This window comes from Gossypium raimondii, chromosome 6, assembly GCF_025698545.1.
Source record: "Gossypium raimondii isolate GPD5lz chromosome 6, ASM2569854v1, whole genome shotgun sequence".
NCBI lineage: Eukaryota > Viridiplantae > Streptophyta > Magnoliopsida > Malvales > Malvaceae > Gossypium > Gossypium raimondii.
In genome coordinates, this window is record NC_068570.1 from 1,220,037 (window position 1) to 1,247,033 (window position 26,997).

Sequence of the window (26,997 nt, forward strand, 5' to 3'; positions counted from 1 at the left end):
AAAGTGAATATATATTTTTCATTTTAAAATGTCACACCAACAAATTTAACAATGTTAGCAATTGGATTTGAATTTTGAAATAAAAAAAAATAAAAGGACTAAATTCCTAAAAGTAAAAGTATAAGGAATAAATTCTAAATTCGTGAAAAGTACAAGATGTATCACATATTTTAACCATTATAAAAAAATAAATAAGTAGATTTGTTTGAAATGCTTAAAATCATATATAATAAAAGTTTTGGAAGCCATGCAGGGTCAGCGGCTGATGCGCTCTAGATTCTTTGGGAAATGAAAAAATTAATCTTTTTTTCTTTTTCTTTGGTTGCTTGTGTTGGGTTTTATTTAAAATTTAAGAATGTAATTAAATTCCTTTCTTATTTGTCCTTTTATTTATTTATTTTTATCTATCACAACGAGTCCGACAATTAATTTTTCGTATTCTGTAAACTCATTAACAAGTAGATGTTAACCACGAGTTTTAAAGCTATATCATACCCAATGTGAAGATCAAACTCTCGACCACTAATTAATATAGAAGAGACCCTCACCATCTCACTTAACTCCTGTCATCTTTTATTATTCGTCTTGATGTAAGGGTTTTTTTATATTTTGGATTAATGAATTCATAGGGTTTGCATTTTTGCAGTGAGGTTAATTAATATCCGGTCAACATGTCTCTCTATGGCTCAATTGCTTGGGTTTTATTCCATATTCCATGTGTTTGTCTTATAAGAACAATTTCCTATAACTTCATGTAGTTTTTCGATATAATTTTTTTGGTAGAAGTAATTTGAAATTTTTTTTGTATTAGATGTGATTGTATTTTACTTCTTTTACATAAAAAATAGCAAATTAATCTCTGTACACTAAATTAAAAAGTAAATTGATAATTTCCATTAAAATTTTATTTATTTTTCTCTTGTTAAAAGCAGACGTAACTAACAAAATAGTCAAGTTATACATGACATGCTATGTGTAACCAATTCTAATATATGATGACTATTTTTAACAATAGAAATGGGTGATATTTTTAATATGAAGATTAATTTGCTCTTTGATCTAATGTATAAGGAATAATTTGCCCATTTTTAGAGTATAGGGAGTAAAATGTAATTCGACTCCTAGAAAATGGCCTCCATGGTATACTTTTACTCTCTCACTTTTTTTTAAATAACCCATTATCAACAAAGTCTTGGTTTAATGGTAAAGTTAAGGTTTTGAGAATTTTGAAATTTTGGGTTTAAACTTCGCTATATATATATACACTATGCGTTCTCCGTTCAAATTTTATATATCCAGATTTATTGGTCTAGATCCAAATATTATTATGATCATCAATCCGATTGTTTTGAATATGTAATATTTGTACTTGCAACCTTTAATTATACTTGTGACTTAAAATAATAATAATAAATAGAAGTTGGAACATAATGTACACAACTTATTGTGTTTTACAATGCTATTTGAATAATCAACTAATAAATTTATTTAAATATAGGGTTGAATTGACCTTTTGAACCAGTAAAAATTAGATATCGGGACAAAAACTAACGATTGAATCATTTTCATAATTCTTTTATTATTTATTTAATTATCATTAGACCGACGATTAAACTAATTAAATAAAAATTACTGATTTGATTGATTCAACTATCAATCTGATTAAAAACATTTGTGTTTTATGGGTGTTTTTTCTTCTAGGAAAACAACTACTCATTTAGTAATAGTGTTTATTTTTATTTATGGATGATCACCTCCTTCAGTTGATAGCTGTAATTTAAATGATATATATATATATATATATATATATATATATATATAAATGTATTTTAGTGGTGTGATGTTTGTCCACTTAACAAGCAAGAACAAACATGTTAATTACTTTTGCTAATTACTAAAGTCATCTACTGGTAAATGCCTGTCCACAACACAAATAATAATAATAATAATAATAATAACAATATTCAATGACCTAGCTTTATACCTAATTATATGTTTAGGATTTTCTAACCAATAACACTAAAAGGTCAACTTAATATTCACACAATGTACGAGTAAGGTTTTTTTTTTAAGTTATATCTTGTAAAAGTATCATGCGTGTTTTTATGTTAGGAGTAAAATTACATTTTGTTTCCTTTACTTACAAAATAACAAATCAGTCCTTATATGTTAGAAATCAGTCCCTATACGTTAGCATGAGTTACATATGGCACACTATGTGCCACTATCTGGTTATTTCACCAGCCATGTCAATTTTTAACACTACAAATAGATGAAGAACAAAATATAATCTGACTCCCAGTACAGGGATTTTCATGATACTTTTACCCGATTATGATACATTCAATAATTAGCTCAACAACTAAATTGAATAACTAACTAAATAGTAAAGTAATTAAAAAAAACCCACAAATTTTACATAAAATGGGACTCGAAATTATAACAACTCAACCTTGCTATCACGATTGAATGAAAGTGTGAATGGTAATGTACGGGTAAGTTTTGGTTTCATACATACTTTGTCTTGATTCTTGAAGGTTAAAAAGAAAAAGATGTGTATATTCCTGGTGGAAGAATATTAGGTTGTACATGGTGATTGGTGAGTTAGTTTATAGGGCATGTGTTGCTTTGAGATTTGCATGTACATATATATATATATATATATAATGGCCACTACCACCACCTTCTCCAACAGTGTTTAATTAGAGAGAATTTGGGGAAGAAAGTGGACAAAAGAGAAAGGATGGAATCACCGAAATCAACGCCGTTTAGGCTGACGTGCTCCACGACATTACATCACATGAATTACTGTGAATGCATAAATAAAACCCCTGGCGGGAGCTGGATCCGGATGGCTCCCTATCCCACATCCTTCCCGTTGGTTTCTGTAGAATTTTCTTCTGTCTCAATCTGCAATATTTGTTTATTTTATCATCAATGTATTTTTTTATATTTGTTTTACGGATTTTGAAGGTTAATAATTTTCTTTAAGTTTATTCGAACTTAAGTCTTTTTTACCACTAAAGACTTGAATTATTTAATCTTATTTGAATTTAAAAAATTGATACTCAATTTGAATTTTAAGTATCACCGAGATCCCTACACTAGAGGTCAGATTGTATTTGTCTATTTTATTTAAAGTGGGCATATTAGTCTTTATACATTAAATCAAATATTAAAGTAATCTTTTCCGTTGAAAATTTCATCTATTTCTACGGTAAAAAATTGACGTGGGTTACGAAGTAGCCAAACAATTACATGTGGTGTACCACATGTACCTTATGCTGACATATAACGATCAATTTTAAATAGTAAAAATGGATGAAATTTTTAATAGAATGATCTAATTTTTTTAGTAAATGGGACAAAATATAACTTAAAGCCTAGTATAAAGACTTCCATTGTACTTTTATCAATAACAAGTGTTAATAATCCAAATTTGCTCAATACAAACTGGAACGAACCTAAAATCAGGAGTGAAGTCACTAGTCTTACCCCTTTGGTTAAATGAAATAATTTTAATTTTAACCCCTCTTAATAGTTAAATATCTAAATCTTCTCACTTGGTCCGTTGGTTAATTGAGATAATTTTAATTTTAGCCCTTTAAATAATTATTTATTCAATTTAAACTTTTTATTAATGGTAAAATTATATTTTAATCCCTCAATAAAGTTAATAATTCAATTCAAACCCTTTTAATAATTTTTTAAGCTTTGGTCTTCCGAAAATTTTGTAATTTTATCTCGACTCCTTCAAAAATTTTTTAATTAGCTTTAATCTAAACTCAAAATTAACTTAAATAAGTAACTCAAAATTAACCTAAAATAATCCAATTTAAAAATTTGAATGTCAAACTCAAATGATTCAATGCTCAAACTTTAAATACTTAGATCCAAAATCAATACGATGCAACCAATAATTAATGCATGAGAAAAGGACTATAACTATAATTAAGATGTTAACCATAGTAAATTAATCAATGAGTAAAACTATGTAGAAAACACAACTTGGTCAAAACTAGCATTTAAAAACATCATTAATATTATTAAAATAATGTTAATTATTATTAATATTATAAAAATAATAATATTTTTTTGAACAATTTCTGATTATATCTATTTTATTTTATACAATACCTATAACTATTCATAACCCCTCCCCAACTCATAAATGGGGGGATAATGTGCTTCAGCGTACTCAAATCTACGTCATTTTGTATTAATTAAGACTTAATGACAAAGGAAATTAATATTAGATGGACATAGGCAATTTTTTTTTCTTTGTCAAAGGGTTAGGTTTAAAAGGGGAGAGTTCCTAGGTAAACATAAAAAAGAAAATTGAGTTTTGAAAATGACAACAAGACATTAATTACGACATTGTTAATTAAGATTAATTGTATTTACTAAAGATAAATTAAGTCAAACCCTACACAACACCTAACAGTATAATTCTTTTTAGCTGTTGAGCTCAAAATTGAAAACGATTTCAGACCTTGAGACTTGAAAAATCTTATATATTATATTATATTTTGGGTAACCTGCATCATCATCTTCATTGAATTATTAAAAAGTTTATGATTTACTTATTTAACTTCAAAAAATTACAAAATGATTTTTAAATTATTCAACAATTTTCATTTAAATTATAGAGCTGTTAAAATTATCACCTTATGGCCTTCTTCGTTCTCACCTCTGGCACTAATAGAAAGGGTAAACTTCCCATCCTCTTTTACAATTTTATTTTTTTTATGAAACGGCTTTGAATGTCACCAATCTACAAATAAAAAATCCAAACAATTAAATCAGCTTGGATTTGAGATATGTTCTTCTATTCATTGATGAGTATTGTTCCACCGTACCAATTGACAGATCGTCACTTGAAGCTCGCTGCCCGACCTTAAAAGAAAAGACTTAATAGGATCTAGTAATTTAAATGAAAACATACAAATAGTTAGTGATCATTTTGTAACTTTTTTAAATTTTAATGATCAAAATGTAAACTTACTAAATAATTTAGTGACCTTGAGTGTAATTTACCCTTATATTTTTTAGGCTTAATATAACATTTGGTACCTGAACTTGACAATTTTTCCTAATTTGGTACCTAAACTTGACTCTTTTTCCTAATTTTATACCTAATCTTTTCTTTGTTTGATCGATATTTAAACTTGTCAAACATTTTACAAAATACTCAAATATGCTAACAATGTTATTTTTTTATAAGGTAGCAAAAACAATCAATTTATGACCGAAATGTGATGAGATGATATAATATTATTAATAAAATGTTTTGGAACCAAATTACAAAATGTCAAGTTTAAGTACCAAATGGTATATTAAGCCTAGTGTTTTTATGTATTTTATATATAAATAGATTTGAATAATTATGATATTGGTATGTTACTATCATAGTGAGCTTACTAATTGGTCCGTCAAAGTTGGTAGGGTGATTATTAATAACTTCAAGAAAGCGAAATACAGTATTGACCAAACCATATGATGCCAAAAGAAAAATTAAAATTTTTTCACATTGGGAATAATTTTTAATTTAATTTAATTTACTACCTAATCAACAATAGATTCCATCAAAACATCCCAACATTAATTGAGTCAAGCTTTCAAATGTGGAACTAAAAATACCCTTTCTATTTTGGATTCTATTGACTTTAACTTGGAGTCCTTTTCAATCTTTATTCGAGTAATTTTTAGTTTGAATTTAGGGGGTTGAAATTGATAGGGATTCAAGTAGGGATGGTGCTAAGGAAGCAAGTGCCTTAGCCTCAGAAATGGTGAAATTTCAATATAAGTCCTTTAAAAATTGTAAAATTATAAATTATTAATATGATAAAATTACAATTTGATCCATCAAAAGTTATATAGTTGAGATTTTTTCCTAAAAAATTTCTGGCTTCATCTTTTGGTTCAAGTTGGACAAATCCCTTTTTTTTCTTCAAGAGCCAGAAGTAAATTATAAATGTTTGGGAGCCAAAATAAAATGTTACCAACTTACTAACTTATATTCTCACTATTTTTAAAGGGGCTCTAAAGCAATTATACCAGTAAAAGTACCATGGAAACCCTTGTACTAGGAGTTGGATTGCATTTTACCTCCTCTACTAAAAAACCAAGCAAATTACCCCTTGTATGTTAGATCAAAAAGTAAATTGGTTATTCTGCTACAAAATTCATCCATTTCTATTGTTAAAAATCGTTCCATATACGCCAACATGAGGTGCACCTGGCACGCCACGTGTAACTATCTGGTTCTTCCATCAACTATGCCAATTTTTAGTAGTAGAAATGGATGAAATTTTTAACAAAAAGAATCACTTTACTCTTTGATTTGATGTATAAGGACTACTTTATCAATTTTTTAGTAAATACAGCAAAATGTATAAAGATCTCACCTTTTGAGTAATTCCACTATCATTAATCACGAATACAACAAGTGATTCACACTCATCTCTCCTCCAAGTATAGAGATTTCACATTTGAACTTAAATGCTAGAACACTTACCTCCAAATCCTCCCCTTGAGAACTTGGATAGTAAACACTTAACATTGTTTATACTTAACAGTTTGCACTCTTTCACAAAATAATTCCTTAATGAACAAATTAGAATGCACTCAATAAGCTCTCATACAAAACCTATACAAGCCTTGAAGCATATATCATATTTAACTTGCTAACATAGAATCTATGTGAATACAAACATAACTCCTTGGAAATAGTTATTACAATCTCAAAAATCAAAGTACAATCAAGCTACATAATCTTCATCGATCTTCCATATTCTAAGGGTAGATTTGATTCACATGTATCAAATCCAATCTCCATATACCAAGGATTGGTTTTCCATAGATGGACCAAATATCTCCAATAAAACAACACACAAACAGGTCCAAAGATTTTTTTTATTAAATTACCAAATCAAATAAAGCAAGTATTTAACCAACTCAATAGCGGTATGTAGTTGACACTACCGAGTGCCACTCAACAACTTAGCACATTCCTCAATACACGATGTAAATGAAAACTCATGTAAAATTTATGTAAGAATCCAATGAAGTTTTGATTGAAATGACAAAATTGAAGCTTTGGAAAAAATCCCATCATGTTATTTTTAAACTTATTCTAGGTTCAACATTTTTTTTATAGATCTTATATTAATGTAAAACCAAAAACATACCCATATATTTGTTACTCTTTTATTAAAAAAATAATTTTCTAAGTTGATTTCTAGTTGAGTGGGTAAAAAAATTCTCTTTTTAGCAAAAAAAACCGAGTTGATGTGCGATTAACTCGTGACAGCAACTCAGTTAATGGCATAATAATAGTACAAATAGATAGATAGATGGATAGATAGATAGTTGCCATCATGGACATCTTCTAACTCATCATAATGAAGTTTTATTTATTTATTGAAAGGGTGTTTTTAAGAATAGAGGTAAAATTATATCAAAGTAAAATATAGATACTAAATATCAAATTTAAGTATAAAAGAAGGACCAAATGAAGAATTTGACCAAAACAAAACTACTCCATATGCTACTTATTTTTGTTGCTTAATGCAACATTATTTCCCTTTGTGAAATAATCATCAGAAAATGACAAAAAAATAGTAAATAATAAAGAGTGTTGAATTTTGAATGATCAATTTTTCTTTTATTAGTAAGTGGGATCTGCTGCCGACCGCCAATTGCGGCATTTTAAAACATCAGGCCAACCGGCCGGCCGACTGAGGCTTTCATTTGGGACTTCATTCATTTCATCGTTTTATATTTGTCGCTTTGGGAGGAAAAAATCAAATATGAAAATAAATTGCTAAAATCCAATTAAACAGATTAAATCCAAATGTAGCTTTGGAAGAAGAAGGGGGTGATCAAGCACAAGCATATATGGTTGAAATCACATGATATTTCAAATGTTTTGGACCAAAATATTAAATTCAAATAATGACTTTCCGTGGTTAAAAAGAAATTGGTATGTTTAGAATATGTATCGAGTTTGATTTTCAGTATTCAAAACTCAAATCCGATTTGATTTACGTTTCACGATGTTATATTATATGTTGGTACATTCAAATTTTTTATAATGTAATGGGAATTGGGTTATTCATATTTGATCTCTAAATTTAATGTATTTTACTTCTAGATCAATAGTTTGATTGATTGTATGATAATACATGTATAATCGACTAAAATAAAATTAACTTAATAAAAAGCACAACGGACTGAAAATTGAAATATATCTAGATCTAGACTAAAATAAATTTGGACTACACTTGTTCATGAGTCAAGTTATCTGTCCAAATTTGAAGGCCTACCTGAAATATGGAAGGTTTTAAGTAAAAATATGAGGCTCGAAAAATAGGATTGGGTAAATTTTAAGACCCATGTTTATTTGGGTCAAGCCTTGGGCATAATTATTAGGCTTGCCCCAGCCCGAGATGTAATAATTATATATATTATATATGTATAAGAGCTAATTGCACTAAACATCTCCAAACTTCAAAATATTCTAATTACATCCCAAACTATCAATGTTACGTCAATTAAGTCCTTTTTGTTATTAAAACTGTTAAATGACATATCAAATCCTATATAGCTAAATTTCAAATGAGAAATTTAAAGAAATGGAACGTTATCACGTAACTTTTAAACGTAACAACTAAAAATAAAGTAAAATTGAAAAAAAATGAACAATAAAGCTTCGTAAATGCTTCAAAATCTTAAAACAAAGATTTCTAGAACATCAATTTTACAGTATTCATTTTTTCTTAAATTTTTCATTTTAAATCATGTCACATAATATCGGTCATGTCATTTAACAATTAAATTAATGATTTTAGTGACAGAATGACCTAATTGATATAACATCAATAGTTTAGGGATGTAATTAAAACAATTTAAAATTTAAAACTAATATAAAATTATGGTTATAATCTAAGAATGTTTGATGAAATTAACTCTATTTATAAATATGATGTCAATAAACCCAAACTCAAGTACACAACCCAAAGTCCAAAACTCATTAATCTTAAAACTTAAATTTTCAATCTAATAAACATAATTTTAGTCAATTATGTAACATTAGATAGATTATATTAAGTTTTATGTTTGATTTTAGTATATTAGTTTAGATTATATTGAATGTTAAGTTCGATTTATTATAATTTTGTTAAATTTTGTGTTAATATTATTTTAATTAAATCATTTAATAAAGTAAAAAAATAAATATTGGTGGGCTGAGTTTGGTTTGGGCAAAGAAAATTAATATAAGTCCAACCCAATTTGATCCGCGTACAAATCTAATATGGACATATCTCACATATTATAATACTTAAATCCAAAATAATTGAGAGAATCTACATATAATATTTATGTATGATAAAATTCAAATTTTAATCGTGTGGATATTGTTAATCTTCATTCATTTAAATTTATTAAATTAAAGAGTGAAAATTTATTTAATTAAAGAACTTATTTTAAAAACTAAAATAAAGTTTAGGATACGTAATCTCTTTTTTTTATTAAAGTATCTACCGAACGAGCCCAATAACTAATTTTTCATATTATATATTAGACTTGTAATTTAATGCATGTAAATTTTAGAAAATAACTTTTAGCTAACACAATGGGTGCAAAAAGTTAAGGTAATGTATATTAAAGTTATTAAACTATTGGTAAGTTTACGCTTTAGTCATTCAATTTTAAAAAGTTACAAAAATGTTCACCAAGTTATTCGAAAATTTTATTTTAAGTCATCGAGTTGTTAAAATCGCCATTATATAGCCTTCTCCATTCTCACTATTGACACCAATTGAAAGGGTAAACTTCACCTCCTCTTCTACAATTTAGTTTTTTGTTTCATGAAATAACTTTGAACATCACAAATATGCGAGCCAAAATCCAAATAGCTTTCTTCTTCAATCTTCAACACCGATCATCAGATCGGCTTGGATTTGTAATATGTTTTACTACTTGTTGATGGGTAACTGTTCCATTGTACCGATTGTCGAATCGTCACTTGGAGCTTGCCAGCCAGACTTAACAATCCAGTGACTTAACTGAAAACTTTTGAATAGTTCAGTGACTATTTTGTAACTTTTTGAAGTTGAGTGACCAAAATGTAAACATACTAATAATTCAGTGACTTTAGATGAATTCACCTGAAAAAGTTAAAGCACACATAAAATTTGTAGTCCCAAAGGCCCATTGCCCATGATATACAAATCGGTATTTTCAGGGCTTATTGAAGGCCCTAAACAGATACAATCAAACAAAACAAAACCATCTGCTCATCGCAGATTCAGATCGAAAATTGGGGCCAAAAAATACGAAGAAAAATGACGATGTTTCACTTCTTCAACTGTGCGATCCTCACTTTCGGTCCTCACGCCATCTACTACTCCGCCACTCCCTTGTAATGTCCCTTCTTCCTCTCTTTTTTTGCCTCATTTTCATGTAATTTTTGTGATTTGTTAATCGATTAAAACATTTTTTAATATCGTTTAATTTTTGTAATTTAATAATAAATTAATACCGATCTGGTGTTCAATTCAAAATTTGAATGAAAAACAGAAGCTGTTTCGATAAAAAATGTTTCTTTAGAAAAAATTCCACTGTTAAGTAGTAATTGCTAAAGTGAACTAAGATCTAGAGCGAAATGTTTAATTAGTTTGATTAAAATGCTGAAAAATATTATGTTGAAGGAATTTTTTACTTTCTAATATAATTATGGCGATGTTAATTTATGAATCAGTGTCTTTAATAGTAAATCATGTTTATGTAGATCGGAGTATGATACTCTTGGTACTTCTGTTAAAGCTGCCCTTGTTTATCTTGGAACTGCTTTGGTAAAGGTGAGTACGTGCTAAAAATCTTTACTCTTGTGTTTCTCGTCACTCTATTTGGATTGTTAATTTTTTTTTTCTTTTGGCTTTAATATGGTGGCAGCTTGTATGTCTCGCAACGTTTTTGAAGGTTTCTGAGAATGACGGCTTCGATCCGTACCAGGTACTTCTGTTTCTGTAGTTCTTAAATTGGAATTTACATGGAAGAACGTAGATATTGGGCGGATTATTTTTTTGTGATGTAGTTGAAGATAATCATATTCTAAAGTTAGAAAATATTTTGAAAATTAGTACCTCTTTCTTATTTATAGTTGCATGATGTATGTTACGGATGTAGCGTGTGCCATGTAGTAGTACTATGAGTCATTTTTGGAAACAATCTATGAATTTCAACTTATCACAATTTGTATTGTTTTCATATTTTCAGGAACTTTTGAAGGCAGTGATTGGTTTTATAGATGTTGCTGGCCTTTATTTTGCCTTAACACAGTTGACTCATAGGAACATCTCTCAAAATCATAAATTTCAAGCTGTTGGACTTGGTGAGTGAGATTGACTTGGTCATCTTACTTGAAAATAATGTGAATCTTTGAAATTTGGTCTTACTAGTAGATGAATGAACTTATATTTGAAAATAATGTGAATCTTTGAAATTTGGTCTTACTAGTAGATGAATGAACTTATATTTGAAAATGTGGCAATGAAATGCTCTGTTTACTCGAACTCAGGTGTGAGTGTTGAATACGGGTTGCATCAGATACAGATGTGCTTAGATTTTTCCAAGTTTTGCATCTATCCAACGTATTTTCTAAGTTTTTCTATGTATTTGGAGCATCCTCTAAGCTTATATCCCACATTCATATGTCGAACATGGGTATTTCAAGAAGAATGAAGTGTCTTAGCGAATATGGTTCTTTTCACTTTTCTTAATTCTTGAGCACTATGGCTTCTTTCTTTTATGTTGATAGGATGGGCATTTGCTGATTCGGTTCTACATAGATTGGCACCCCTTTGGGTGGGAGCTAGAGGACTAGAATTCACTTGGGATTTCATTCTACAAGGCTTGGAAGCAAATGCTAATTTGGTATGTATATTTCGTCAATGATTGGAACATTTCTTTTGTGACCAGCTTGTCCGCATTCTCGATGTTATATCAGTAGTTTGTTTCTAAGTGCTTTCACAAATGAGAAAAAAAGGACCATGTAACGGCTAGAATTTATCTCTATCCTTTTATCAATTCAGGTGTTAAGTATATCTCTTGCTGCATTGGGATCTTTAATGTGGCTTCGCAAAAACAAGCCCAAGACTTTGATTCCCATAATATACGCATGTGCCGGAATTGTTGCTACCATGCCATCCATTACAAGGTCTGTTTTAACTTTCTCCATGACATCATTTTCTCTATACATGGCCGCCTTTGCAATGAATACTAGATGATAATTTTTCGTTTTTTGGTTGGCTAAATCTCGGCAGCTATCTAAGGCGAGGATTGGGATGGCACTTCCCGAAGGTGGTAGGCTTCGAACTGTTCACGTCTTTGAGTATGGCTTTCATTAGTTGGCAATTGTTTTCTGCATGCCAAAGGCCCTCTTCATGAGGAGCAAAGTTTATACCCTCCACTTGATGTTTGAAAGAGATTTTATTGCCCATCAATTTTTCAATCATCTTTGATGTACTGTTGGAACTATCTTAACATCAATCTGTAAGATTTTTGCCAATGGCAGAAAAACTCAGATTTTGTATCTCTAGAAAAATTAGAGAAAAAGAAAAAAGATTTTGGATGTAGAATTTGGAAGCATTATTGTTTTATACCTCATTCTTCAATGACCTTTTGCATCACACAAAAATGTTGGTATTAATTTGGAAATTTACATGTTTTGTAAGATGGATTGGATCTTCTTTACATACATATATGGGGTTGTTGGTATTGTACCAGTATGCAGGGACGAAGCCAGAAACATTTTATAATGTTTGAAAATTTTGAAAATTTAATTCTAACCAAATACGATTGGTTAAATTTTACCATTGATCTTGTATTGTGTGTAAAGTTAGAGATTTAGTCCATGTTCTGGAACATAAGATTTCGAAATTTTAGTCTTAATGTAAACAATGGTCATTGAATCTATTAATTGAATTTTTTGTTTTTAATAGGTGGAGATGACAAGCTGACATGTGATTGATATGTTTAACGTTAAATTTTGAAAATAACAAGCTTAACTTAATGAATTAATAGTTGTCATTTGATAAGGATTAATTTTAAAATTCTAAAATATAAGAATTGAAAATGACTAAATTAAAATACAAATAAATTCAAACTTGATCAAAATATAGGGTCTAATACATAATTTAATAACTCAATATAATACATTGAAATGTACAGTACTAAATTCTCTTTGAAAAGATTTTTTTATTATTCAATTTAGTACTTATAATAATTAATTGATTTTATTTATTTCAAAATTGATTAGCTCCATTGCAAGTTACTGAAAACTTGCAATCATTTTGATCACACAAACCAACAAAAATTCACATCAACATTACACCAAGGACCTAAAAGGAAAGAAAAAACAAGGGGTTGTGCTCACTCCTCGGATTCCTCTAGCCACGCTTCAATACGCAAAAGAACAAACCCAACTGCAACCCCAACCAAAACGAGTCCATTCATTATAGCCGCAATCTTGAATATCTCAGCCGCTTCATTGCACGTCGACGATAAACCACCGCCACCCTTTCTTCCTTCGCCATTCCCTTTCAAGTTGCTAACAACATTAGCAAACCACTTCTCGGTACTCACGGGCATCCCAAGTGAAACCACGTTGTTATGTGCTTTCAATCCACCATAGCAACTCATTCCACCAATGTAAACCGCTTTGGGTGTTGTTTTTCGAGCTTTGCTGCCGTAATTCACCACCGACGCGGTGGCCGTGGTTGGAGCGACAACAGCCGAAGTACTTGTTGCCATGTTCACAAAGCTATAACCTTTTCTGGTGAGTTGGATCGTGTAGGATGCTGGAGATAGAGGAGAGGGAAGAAAAAGATAGTGTGGCGTATGTAGGGAGTGATTTTGGATAGGATATGTTGGATTTTGGTTGGCTGCCAAAACATGAGATGAGAATATGATGGGCCCTTTAAATGGAACAAATTTATTCTAATACGCTAGAAATTGGTAGGAGGTAGATTGCATGTTGTCCATTTTATTTAGAAAATAGATAAATTAGTTCTTTTAGGTTAAATTAAAGAATAAATCAGCATTTTCTGTTAAAAATCATATCCATTTTTGCTATTCAAAAATGGTGTAACTAATAGAACAACCAGAGTACAAGTGTCATGTGTACTTTATGCTGACATATAAAAATCAATTATTAACAGAAGAAATGGATGAAAATTTACTCATTTTTTTAGTGGAAGGACAAAATGCAATCTGACCCTTAATATAAAGGCCTTCATAGTACTTTTAGCGCTAGAAATCCAATTCGATTAATTAAAATTTAAATTTGATTCAACTCAATTTAACTACAAAATCAATTAACATGAACTTCTCCAACTTGAGTCCCCATATATTTGACCTAGAAATTATCCAAACAAAAAATGATTGTAACATGAAAATAACTAAACCCAAAACCAAAATAAACTGAAAAGTAATTTGAAAAACCTAAACCTAAATATCAAATTTGAAATTATCTAAATTCAAAACTAACATATAAAAATTTATGAGAAATAACTATTTTTAATCCGAACGTATAAAAATGAATATTAGTATTTTTTTTTTCATTTTCTTTTTAAAAAAATTTTATAATCAGTAATTATATTGGATCCTATTTAGAGTAGATGCTTATCGGAAGATAAAACTCTTCCAATATTGTTTTCTTCATCCACAAGACACGAATTTAAAATCTTAAGGAATATCAATGTTTCCTTGAGTTGATTTTGAGGGTGAATGCATAGATTTTCTTTTAGTTTTATTTTGATTTGTAATGATTTATTATTAAAATAGTTCCCAACCCACACCACAAACAAGACTACCCCATCTGGCCGAGACCCGAGTATTTTATTAACTCAATTCTTAGTTATTATTGGAAGCCATATTCCATTAGTAAAAGTACTATGAAATCCGATGTATTAGGAGTTGGATTGCTTTTTATCCCCTCTATTTAAAAAATCGGTAAATTGGTCCTTAAACATTAGATTAAAAAGCGAATTGATCCTTTTTGTTAAAATTTCATCCATTTGTATTGTTAAAATTTGACTTGCTAATCAAACTACGACACATAGCATGCTACGTGTACCTCATGCTGACGTACAATGATCAGTTTTTAACAACAAAAATGAACGAAATTTTTAACAGGACTAGTTTGCTCTTTGATCTAATATACAAGAATGAATTTATCGTTTTTTTAAGTAGATGAGACAAAATGCAATCTAACTCCTAGTACAAGGGCCTCTATGATACTTTTACCTATTTAATTTTCTTTCAATTGTTTTGGACCAACCAAAAAAATCAGTAAAAAGAAAAGAAACTTAATTGAATTTGAATCATACATTGAAATTATTTCAAGCAAAGCTTATTGTAGGTTCAATGGCACATATAAACACCCAAACCCCCACCCCCCAGAAAAAAGGACTTCTCCTTATACCCAATGTCAAATTTCTTGCATATGACAGTGACTTTACCTTTTACCTATAAAACATCATTGAACTTAGCATAAAAGGGACAAAAATGGTGGATTAAAAAACAAGGACTAGGATTGGAAAATACTAAATTTTGTTGACAAAATATACCATTTGCTAATTTAAGTCATGTGATGAGTCAACAAAACCCACATACCTAACTCACAATCCCACACAACTATCATACAAAAATAAGGTCACCATAATGAAAAAATAAGATCATAGATATGCATGAATTTCAAGTTCATCATCAAACTATATTTTTGTGTCTTGAAAATCCCTCTTTTTTTTTCTCAATTCTATTTTGCATTACAAATTACTTGACTCTTCAGCTAACATGCCAATTGTAAACCAAACTCTACATTACACTAAAAAAACCCATGATTAAAAACACCCGAAAAAGGCGAAAAACAAAAGACACACCTCGGTTTTACGAGAGCAAATCCTCTTGGACTCATGTTCCTGAACCTTCAGATATTGCGGATAAATCGTTTTCTTCGATGAATGATGGATTAAGAAACTTAGCCACAAAAGCCCATGTCTTGTAAACATCTTCAAAGTTGGTTAGGAAACCGAGTGATGCTGTAATTACTTTAACTCGAAAGAATAAGCTTTTTCCGTCTCGGCAATTATTAGCCATTGGTTGACAAAGGGCTGAATCTTCGAGCTCAATTTCCTTGCATTGTTGCTTCACGTTGTCCACAACTCGTACATGACTGAGTATACCGATGCCAAGAGAAATACCGCTCTTCTCAGCTAGCTGCTGAACGATTTCCGGGTCAATTAGTCGTCCTCCGTTGCTGTCACGCACGTTGAAGGCTACGGCTGCACCTCTTTCATATTTGATCTTTGGGCCATATATTTGCACGAGATGGACTCCCTTGCTTTCATCTGAACTAGGTAACCGAAGTTGAAGTAAAGACGTAACAAGCCAGTTGATCAGGTAACGTAGTCTAAGAGTCGTTTTGTTTAGACCCAACATGTTGACGTGGTCGAGGTGCCGGCAAATGATCTCAGGTTCCTTTCTACTGCACTCTTGGTCATCGTAATCGTAGTCTTCATCGGTACCGGATTCATCGTCAGGCAAGGTAGTCAACGAAACTTCACCAGGCTCCAACCGGCTAGGAATTTCAATCCTGCTGTCTTCCATGCTAAAAGATACCTTGCGACCCAAGCTTGCCACTTGGTCGTCATCATCAAAACCGAAAAGTCTACCATTGGCGAACCTGCTCCCTTCTCTCCCACCCAACAGTCTAAACTCACCCTCAGTCTCTCTCCTAATAGCACTTTCCTTCTCGAACATACCATTCTTCGGTTTGAATCCATTTACCTTAGAACTCAAGGTAGAATTAACTAGCTCCGACTCAATGCTGATGCCAGATTCTTCTTCAATCTCCCCGTACTGAGAATCTTTAGGCTTCCCATCATCTCCTGAAGCAGGGTCCATTTCAGCAGGCTGTTCTTCAGGGATCTCCGTAATTTGGTCTGGCTCATGTGACACGGACAATACAGCTGCATCAAAAGATAACACTGTATCACCCCGCGATCTCATGTTTATTTTCCTGTCATCACAAACCGGACTCGTAGACAATTTCGAAGTCATTATCGGAGACAATCTCTTATTGTTTCTCTTCCCGGAAATCCACGACGGTAGTAGGGTCGAATCTGTTTTCAATCTGGTTAGTTGATCAGAATTATCAGACCCTAACGGACTCTGCCCCAAATCAATCCAATACGAATTGTCCAACGATTCATCTTCACTAAAAATCGGACTTTTCATAAGATCACCAACCGAAAGATTCTCAGCTTCCTCGAAAATAGTACTTGCTCCGTCTCTATCCGAGCTATTATCATGATCCATCTCAGTTTCAAACACATCCCTAACTTGATTCGAAGTAAAAACGCCTGAAAAAGCCGGCATTTGAGACCCACCATTCCTCTCCGGCAACCCTTCTTCCTCATGTTTACCTCCTTCATCATCAAGTCCAACTAAAACATCAAGTCCGTCAATAGAATCACTCAAATACTGTGGATAAACCGGTAATATCTTCACCATACCAGACCCGGTATGTCCATACGGTATCTGCAAGCTTGCCATCACAGATTTCTTAATCAAAAGACAACCGAAACCCGTCGGATCATAACCAAATAACCTATAAAACGAAGTGATAATAAAGTCTGGCCGAAACAACGACAAACCAAGCGAATCCATATCTTTAGGACCTAAGGAACCGGCATCAAGCAACGTATGCCAATGGTTTTGTTGAGCAAGTGCCATCCATTGATACGAATACTTCGCACCCGTCACTCTAGATTGAACTGGAAACACGAAAAGACCATTAGCATGCCCTTTCTTCCTCTTTTTCTTATTTGAAATTTGCTTCCTTAACTCCCTAGAACATAGCTTCAATGAAGGCCATTTAAACCAAGCATTGTAAACCTTAGCACCTTTCTCTTTAGCACATTGAGCCATCCAAATTACAGATTGACTTTCATGATCAAACATGGTCAAAAGTTTCTTATTTGTCTGAAAAGGATAAACTTCAGCCAACAATTTAAAAGCAGACCCTCTACTAACAGTAAAAACAAGACCATATTCATTACAAGGTATGTTCAAATGCTCCAAAATCCTAGTCTTTATATCATGTTCCATAGTACCAATCTCAGCACCACCATATAAAGCATGATTACTCAAATTTGCAGTCACTTCAGACAAATTAAACATAGTTGAATCCCAATTCAGTTGTGTTTGGTTATAAGAAAACAAACCAAAACCACAATAATCAAGACATACCTTAACTGAAGATTCAGACAAGTGACCATATTCTTCCATTCTCAAATGATCAACTTTTTCAGTACCCTGAAACTTAGGGTACACTGTAATGAACTTTGAAAAAGCATCATTGAAGCTTGGAATTGAATCTTGTGAACAAAAAATACGGTCTGCAACAAGAGAAGTAGCATTCAAGAACTCATTTTGAGCACGAAGTCTAGCTAATGATCTTGACCGTCCATTGGAACCATCTTGATTTAATGATGATGAATCAATGTTTTGTGATTTTGAAAGTGACCCATCTTCAGATGCTTCTTCAAGTGCTTCTTTAAGCTTATTTTCTTGTAATTGACGAAGGACTGATAAACTAGAACCACCACCATTGTTTCTTCTTTTGGTCTTCTTCTTCTTCTTCTTCTCTGCTATTAAAGCTGCACAATGAGATATTGGTTTCCATAGTGAAAAATGCATGAATGGTTGCTTCTTTTTTTTCACAAGAACCAAACTTTTCTTGGGCAGTTTAATTCAAAGAACCAAACATTCAAATGGGGTTTATGTTTTTTGGTTTTCAAGATTCAAGCTTTAACTTTTTTTTTTAAAGCCCTTTACTTTATTGCCTAAAAACATTCAAAAAAACAAAGATTGTTGAACACTCAGAGCTTTAATAAGATCAAAAGGAATAAAAAGCAAAGATAAGAATTAAACAAATAAAAAAAAAAAAGCTTTAGCTTTCATCAAAGAATTAATCTTTAGAATAAGAACCCTTAACTTTCAATTCAAATTCAACTTAACCCCCCCAAAGATACAAAACCCAGATTTGAAGACATCACAGGAGAAAACACAATGAAGAAGAATGGGAAGAAAATGGGGTTTTTTCTTTTTTCAATAAAAATTTTTATAAAGGAAAAAGGTGAATCCTTTGAGACCAATCAATTCCTACATTTACTAATGGCAGTTAATACAAACATGTCTGCATTGAATGCTGTTTGCTGCTACCTTTCTTCCTTTGCCCACCATTATTATTACAACCTTGCTTTTTTTTGTGTACCATATTTGCCCCTCACATTCAATAAAATATTAAAAAAAACTCCTTACACTGTTCTTTACTTAGTTTTTTTAGTCAAAGTCTTGGTTTTAAATCTTTTTGACAAATATGGAAAAATCAATGATAAAAACAGAAAAGATTCGAGTTGAAATGATGCCATGGTTGCTTATAACATTTCCTCTTATAATTCTACTCAAAAAACGAAAAATTAATTATTATACGAGTAGACTAAAAATTAAATTAAATTTTTTCTCTTAAAATTTTCATATTATTAAAAACTGAAATAATAATATTTAGTGTGTCATGCGTAGCTTATATTGAGTTCAAGGCAATGACGAAGCTACAAAATTTGGGGAGGACAAAATTAAGTTGTATAATTTTATGAGAGCTAAAATACAATTTCATCATTTTAATAAATTATATCTTCATAGCTTTTAAAAGATTAAATCAAAATTATCATTTTTGGGAGCCAATGTATAATTTTATCATTTACTAATTTAAAATTTTATAAATTTTAAAAGTCTAGAATTTAAATTTCCAAACGTGAGGCGACGGATCCCCTACCAGCCCCTGCTGTTACCTTTAATCTAACATATAAGGGTTTTTATGATACTTTTACCTCCATTATCTTATATTACGAGTAAATTTTGAATAAATTAATCATTTGATTTCATTATTTTAATTAATTTTGTATTTATATTGTTAAAAATAAAAAACCCCCCTTTTTTTCAAAAATGAAACACAATAGAGGTCATTTTAAATTATAATTATTATATTTATTTCTTAATATATTAATTATAATTATAAATTATTATATGAGTTATTATCATAATGATTTATAAATAAATTTTAATAACATATATTCTCTTATTAATATATACAAAATTGTAATAAAATTTATTATAATTCATCATAATTTTATAGAAATTTAGTTTAAAACTAAAAAATATTAAAATAATTAAACTTGTTAAAAGAATTCTATAACAATGACGATTTACTAAAATATGATTATAAGTAATCTTACATCCGTCTCCCAAATACCAAACTCCAACCAAGCGAACCAACTAGCGTAATGTAACATATATGATATTCTATATTGTAATCTTATATTCTCAAATCATATTACCAAAAGTAATCTTACATTTCTTAAACTAAACACACCTAAAATATTACATTTAACTTCATTATGTTTTGATTATGTTCAAAATAAAGTCGAGTCAAACAGTAAAACAATCTTCCTGTCTTTTTTTTAATCTACAATACTTAAACTCGAACTTCTTAACTCGATAATCTCCAATAAAATAAGTTTAAATCATTGAAGAATGACATATTTTTGAATGTGACATGTAATGTAAGTACCCCATCCAATCATGCATCATGCAATAATTCAAAGTTGTTGTTACTGTTATTATTCTTTTAAAGGAAACTAGGAAACATGATTTAGAATTTAGATTGAATCTTTGGCCCACCATTCCTCCAATTTTTACCTAACTAATAATGTTTATAGCCAATTTCTATAAATAAATAAAAGGGTAGGAATGTCATTTTGAGTTCCAACTGTGATTTTTATCACTTAGGATTCCAACCAATTTTTTTGGAAGAATATTGGAAAATACACTCTATTCATTTAATTCCTTTTCCACATTTTGTCACATTAAATTATGATTTTTTTATTTAATATCTTATCGTTATACGAAAAATTATCTATATATTATATATTAAAGTTGATTGAGTCTTAGTTCGATTGACATCGATATTGTTGTCAATGCAGGAGAACGTAAGTTTGAGTAATTACGTCTAGTTCTAGATATTGTATAAAAAAACAGATATAATAAGAATTTATAATGAAATTAATATTACAAAATTACCAAAAATTTATAAGACAATAATATTTATTTTAAAGGTATAATTGAATTTATTTTATCATAATTGAATATTTGATGATGAGATAATTTGGGGATAAACATCTATTGACCAAACAATGGACATGATCAAAAGTTTTAAGGAGGTGTTAGATTTCGAGAACTTCAAAGTTCAGACCACGTGACTAACCTCTGTCGTTGACCTTTGGTTCTTTGTATGGAAAATGAAACATTTCAACCGTTAGATAATATATGATTAACGTGAGTTTAAATGTGTTTAAATACGTATTTTTTATGATTTAAAAGTTTAAGAATTTATTAATAAATGTAGGTATTGAATTAAATAATAAAATTTAACTGTATCTTAATTTGATTGATATTATTTTATTATAATAATTTGAATGATGTAAATTTAAACGTGTTTAAACATTTAATATCCTTTACTTGAGATTAAAGGTTTATAAGTATAACAATATAAATTTTAAGTTATTAATTGGTATCTCATTTACTTTCATTTCTTAAGATTAAGATGATTTGACACTCGGGAGAAATCGAATATTTTATTTAGGGTCGAAATTAAATTGTAATTTTTACGACAGTAAAAATGAAATTTAATCATTTTAATAGCTTATATCTTTATAATTTTTAAAAAATTTAAAGGACCTAAATGAAAATTTTTCTATTTTAGGAGGCCGATGCTCTATTTCGCCCCTGTTGACACTCCTGTGGAAAAAAATTATATAAAAAATATGATCTCGTCTAATACGGAATCTTATTATAATACAATCTATTTTAAACCTACGGTTGTGATTAAAAAATAAAAATGAACAACTTGAAACCATTAGATGAAGCTATGTCAAGAACTCTGAATATGTATCGATAATCTTGAACTTGTTCAATCAATTATCGAATAAGAGAAAAGATGTGTCTTCTCTTACACAAACCCATTCTATTTCTCTCTTTATTTGGTATTAAAATTTATTGAATTAGTTGAAAGATAGACGTACGTTTTTCGCCATTTTAATTTCAATCTTGTTCGTGTAAAGATTTTTTAAAATTGTAGTACACATTTAATAATAGTAGAGATTTGTGATCAGTCCATATACTTTAACAAAGTTTGAGATTTAATTCATAATTAAGTCTTATTTTTCATCAATTAACCATTGATTTTCATAATTTCAAAAGTTACCCATTAGATTTGAAAGGTGAAATGAGCCAAATCAACAATTTTGAGCTACAAAAATTTTGAAACCCACACATTAAAGTTTCCAACTTTAAAGTATTAAGCTTTTACTTTTCCTCTTTGTCAAAGGATTTATCTTTATTAATGACCTCGAAATTTTCAGTCCTCTTTTTTTTTTCAATGTAATTAATTAAACCCTAAATCTATGTTAATCCCCAACAAACATTTAACATTGAAGTTTGTTTGGCTTTTAATGTTTTCATTTTTCTCAATGTTTTATCATCATTTCCAAAATCTAGATTCTTTTGTCTTCTTTTGTGGTAAAATTATTATAGAGGTCCCTATATTAAGGATTAAATTATATTTGACTTTTTATAAAAAAATATGTAAATTAGTCCCTATACATTAAATTAAAAAGCAAATCTGGACCTTTCGTGAAAAACTTCATCCATTTCTACTGTTAAAAATTAGTATGACTAATAAAATAATCAGACAATTACACGTGGTGTGTCGCATATACCTTATTTTGATGTATAGCGACTATTTTTTAAAAGAGAAATTGATAGAATTTTTTAATGAAAGACTAATTTACTTTTTGATCTAATGTACAGAACCAATTTACTCAAATTTTTAATAAAAGAGACAAAATACAATCTAACTCTTAGTATAAAGATCTCCATAGTACTTTTACATTTATCTTTATTTTCTAATGCAATCTTCATTTGTCTTGTAATTACAATTAAAAACCATAAATACAATTTTTATTACATTTTAGCCAACACCAACTCGGGTGGTAAATAATTAAATAAATCATTTTTAAAAGGTAATAAGGGGTTTTTTTTAACTTAAACTCAAAATAAATTTAAAAGAATTTTTGCACTTTGTGAGATTTGAATTTAAGACACGATTTAATCTAACCATCATCACCAAAACTCAAATTGACTTTTACATCAATTTTTTTATAAATATATTTTTCACATGTTTTTCTAGATCACAAGATGTGCCATAATCTAGTATAATTTAATCCCTTTAGTCTATTTATTTAATAAAAAATTACATTTTGACCTTTTTAAAAGTTAAAAGTTTTCGATTAAGTCATTTTACTACAAATACTTTAGCTTGGCCCCAGAAAGCTTTTAATTTCATCTCAACTCCCAATCACACAATTCCTAGTTTGAATTTATCTAACAATACAATCCTCTTTAATGTATTTAGACAAGTATTTGAATAATGATATTAAAGTACAAACAAAAGGAATATAGACAAACAAAAAAGAAAAAAAAATAACAAAGAAACAAGCCAAAAGAGGAAAAGAAGAAAAGAAACCGACCAATCGAAAATATTACTTGGCTTAAAATGGTTATAAATTGCTCTATGAGTAGATCAAAGATAAATCATAAGTTTTGAGGAGGTAAAGTGTAAATTTCCCATCATATTAACGTGTATTTTTAAATTTTTCAAGGGGTTATAAGGCAATTTTACCATTTTAAAGACGGGTTAACTCTAATTTACATTCATATAAATCTGTTATACTATATATTGATAATAGATAATCGCAAAGCAATAAGAAAAAAAAAAAGAATATGCAGATTTTACGACGAAAACTCCTATCGGGAAAATCACGAGAAGAGGAGGAGAAATTCACTGATGTTGAAAAATCATAATACGAGAGGTTTTCGACTACACACATTTTAAGGGTTAAACAACCCTGTTATAATCAATGTCTAATAGAAGAAGTATAGTCTTATACGGATTCAACTTGTGCGGCATGGTTCGTTCGACCCTCGGTTCTTCACACTCACAGATCCCCTATTTCGCCTCTCTACTTTATTTCTTTAACAAATGAGTTGCACTTCAAAATTTTCAGGCCGAATCAAGATGAGATTCGGGTCACAACTCTAACAAAATCAAATCAAAATTTTGTGTTAGATTCAAATCTTTGTATTATATTTATACTTTTCCAATGCTAGATAGAGGTGTATATGTTTAAAATTTGTAAGAAAATGAGCAATGGAGGGGTTGAAAATTTGTTTTAGTTGAATCACTTTCCCTGTAATGTCCATTTCATATATGAATTTTTTAAATCTTTTGGGGCATAAAGTTCATCAATATCCATGCCATTGGGGATGATGCTGAGGCTCTTTAAAGTTGTTTTCTTTAATTATCGAGATGAGACAGACAGCCATGCAAATGTTGGTTGGTGCTGTCATTTCCATTTCTTTCTTTATTACAACACTTACATTGCTATGTTTTTTTTTTTTTTTTGGCCATTTCCTTCTGCAAAATCATGATCTTACCAGCTCCAATTACCTTTCAAGAAAATGGCCAGAAAAAAATTTCCCAGAAACCTCGTAAAGATTAGCTATTGAGTCGTAGGGTTTAATTTTAAAATTTCAAAACATTAGTATATGGACAAATTGGATATGATATATTAAAAAAAATACTATTAAAATTTAAGATTTTTATTTCTTTTCTTCTTTTAATACATCAGATCTAAATGTCGATTGAGTCTTAGCTTAATTGGCATAAGTATTGTTATCAATGCAGGAGGATGTCGGTTTGAGTGCGCTGAAGCGCATTATCTTCCTATTTATGGTTTGGGGAGGGACTATGAGTAGTTTTAGGCATTATGTCAAAAAGAGTTAATATGATCAGAACCTATAATGAGATTATTCAAAAAAAAAATCTAAATTGTTCATATGATCCATACAAACATATTTAAAATTTAATTCATGTGTTTTAAACAAGTTTTGTAAGTAAATTGGTTCCTAAACTATATCCCAATTTTCATAATATTTTTTGGGTAAACTACATCACAAGTCACCTAACTATGGGTCATTTTCTTATCATATTTATTCTTTTTAATACAATGCTTAAAACTAACTATAGCTCCTCATAATCATTAAATAGGAGGATAATGTATTTCAACGTACTCAAATCAACGCCCTTCTGCACTAACAATAACATCAACACTAATCGAGTTAATACACAATCGACACATCCTCTTAATTATTATAATAAAAACGATGGGAAATGAATAAAGGTTGAATCCACACTTAACCCTTCAATTTAATATGATTTTCCCTTCTGATTTTGTCTGTCAATTAAACATATGATATAATTAAACAATGGAAGAAATAAAGACAGGGAAGAAGACATAATTGATGCGTTGAAGAAACCAATTATTGAGACAAATTTTGATCATAGTTGGAACCCTCTTTATCTTCTGCACATCATTATTATAATCATATGATTCTTCTTCTTGATCCATTTTAATTACAAAATCTTGTTTATTTCAGAATATATATACAAATTATTGGGACATGTTGCTTGGGATAGTGGGTCTCTTTTCTTTATTTTTAATTTTCATTATTTAAATAAATAAACCCTACAAATCTCAGTGTTCTTAAGAAACAAAGTTCCAGGATTCAGACAAAACAACAACTTGCAATGAGAAACAGAGAAGAAAACAAAACCAAAAAAATGGTAGAAACGAAAAAAGTATAAAATAATGTTAACTGGTCTGAAAATTTCCCAATATCAAAGGGTCCAAAAGACAAAAAGTGAACTTTCCAATGTACCAAAAGAAAATTCAAAAAGACACCAACCATGTCGTGTTTGAAATTTTCTTTGGACCTTCTAATGTTTTAGCTGGTTATTATTTGAAATCCCTAAAACGACAATAGTCGGATTTTATTTTGCTCTATGCAAGTTTAGGGTTTAAGCCTAGAGTTAATGAAGATAAAAAAAAAACTATATATCGAGAAACTAATAAAAAGAAAAACTTATTTGACCATTATTTTGGATTAGGTTTATTCTAAATTTAGATTATTACTGTTTTTAATTAATTGTGGGTTCGAGTTGAATAAATTTAAATAATATCATATTTTCGAGTTGAGGTCTCTAGACTCTGAATCCAAATTGTTTGGGCTACATTCAAGGAAATAAACAAACAAGCCAAACCCAATCCATTGAATGCCTTGGCCACAAGCCCTGAGCCTATGTGCTTGGGCCTCATCCAGTTCAATCACCCAATAAGTTTTCATAAATAAAAAAAGCGTCAAGATAAACTTAGCTCTTAACATTTATATTTTTTTAATTTAGTTTTTATTTTTTTAATTAAATTTTACCTCCATATTTTAAAAAGAATCGATTTTGACCATCAGCCTTTTAAAAAGAGTCAAATTGACGAAAATACTAACTAAAATATTAAAATTTTACATATGACAACTCACATGACAGTTCACATGTACTTTATATATATTTTTTAATTTTATAAACTTTTTTAAGTTATTTGTTGATGTGAGTGTATAAGACAAATAGTGTTATGTTAGTATGAAGTACACATGGACTTCCGTGTAGGTTGCCACGTTAATATCATTAAAAATTAATATTTTAGTCAACATTTTCGTTAAAAGAAAGTAATTTGACTTTTTTAAAAGGTTGATGACTAGATTTATTTCAAAGAAAGAATAATGGTTAAATTGAAAAAGAAGTAAACATTAAATACTAAATTTATCATTATGTCAAAAAAGTAAAATTTTAATATCTATACTTATATATATTATATTGTTATATTGGTGCCGCTAGTCAACTCATCACTAACCCAA

The 26,997-nt window shown here is 29.7% G+C and overlaps 3 protein-coding genes across 3 annotated transcripts; 1 reads left to right on the forward strand and 2 right to left on the reverse strand.

The window, feature by feature from the left end:
• The first annotated feature begins 10,258 nt into the window (after positions 1-10,258).
• Positions 10,259-12,644, forward strand: LOC105774375 (uncharacterized). The gene is made up of 7 exons (XM_012596863.2): positions 10,259-10,426; positions 10,796-10,865; positions 10,960-11,019; positions 11,284-11,398; positions 11,825-11,940; positions 12,099-12,223; positions 12,330-12,644. Exons 1-7 carry the CDS (start codon positions 10,350-10,352, stop codon positions 12,451-12,453), a joined length of 687 nt encoding a protein of 228 aa, XP_012452317.1. The 5' UTR covers positions 10,259-10,349; the 3' UTR covers positions 12,454-12,644.
• A 599-nt stretch (positions 12,645-13,243) lies between these two features.
• LOC105773147 (uncharacterized) lies at positions 13,244-13,979 on the reverse strand. Its single transcript, XM_012594828.2, has one exon. The coding sequence runs from the start codon at positions 13,816-13,818 to the stop codon at positions 13,438-13,440; it is 381 nt and encodes a 126-aa protein (XP_012450282.1). The 5' UTR covers positions 13,819-13,979; the 3' UTR covers positions 13,244-13,437.
• Positions 13,980-15,730: 1,751 nt separating this feature from the next.
• Positions 15,731-19,283, reverse strand: LOC105773146 (uncharacterized). The gene has a single exon (XM_012594827.2). It carries the CDS (start codon positions 18,766-18,768, stop codon positions 15,979-15,981), a length of 2,790 nt encoding a protein of 929 aa, XP_012450281.1. The 5' UTR covers positions 18,769-19,283; the 3' UTR covers positions 15,731-15,978.
• Between the last annotated feature and the right edge of the window lie 7,714 nt (positions 19,284-26,997).

Bases quoted from the DNA above. Each gene is read 5' to 3' on its own strand.
- LOC105773147 (XM_012594828.2), bottom strand. From the start codon at position 13,818: ATGGCAACAAGTACTTCGGCTGTTGTCGCTCCAACCACGGCCACCGCG.
- LOC105774375 (XM_012596863.2), top strand. From the start codon at position 10,350: ATGACGATGTTTCACTTCTTCAACTGTGCGATCCTCACTTTCGGTCCT. The intron at 10,427-10,795 runs GTAATGTCCCTT...ATGTTTATGTAG, and splicing joins TACTACTCCGCCACTCCCTT to ATCGGAGTATGATACTCTTG. The intron at 12,224-12,329 runs GTCTGTTTTAAC...AAATCTCGGCAG, and splicing joins ACCATGCCATCCATTACAAG to CTATCTAAGGCGAGGATTGG.
- LOC105773146 (XM_012594827.2), bottom strand. From the start codon at position 18,768: ATGCATTTTTCACTATGGAAACCAATATCTCATTGTGCAGCTTTAATA.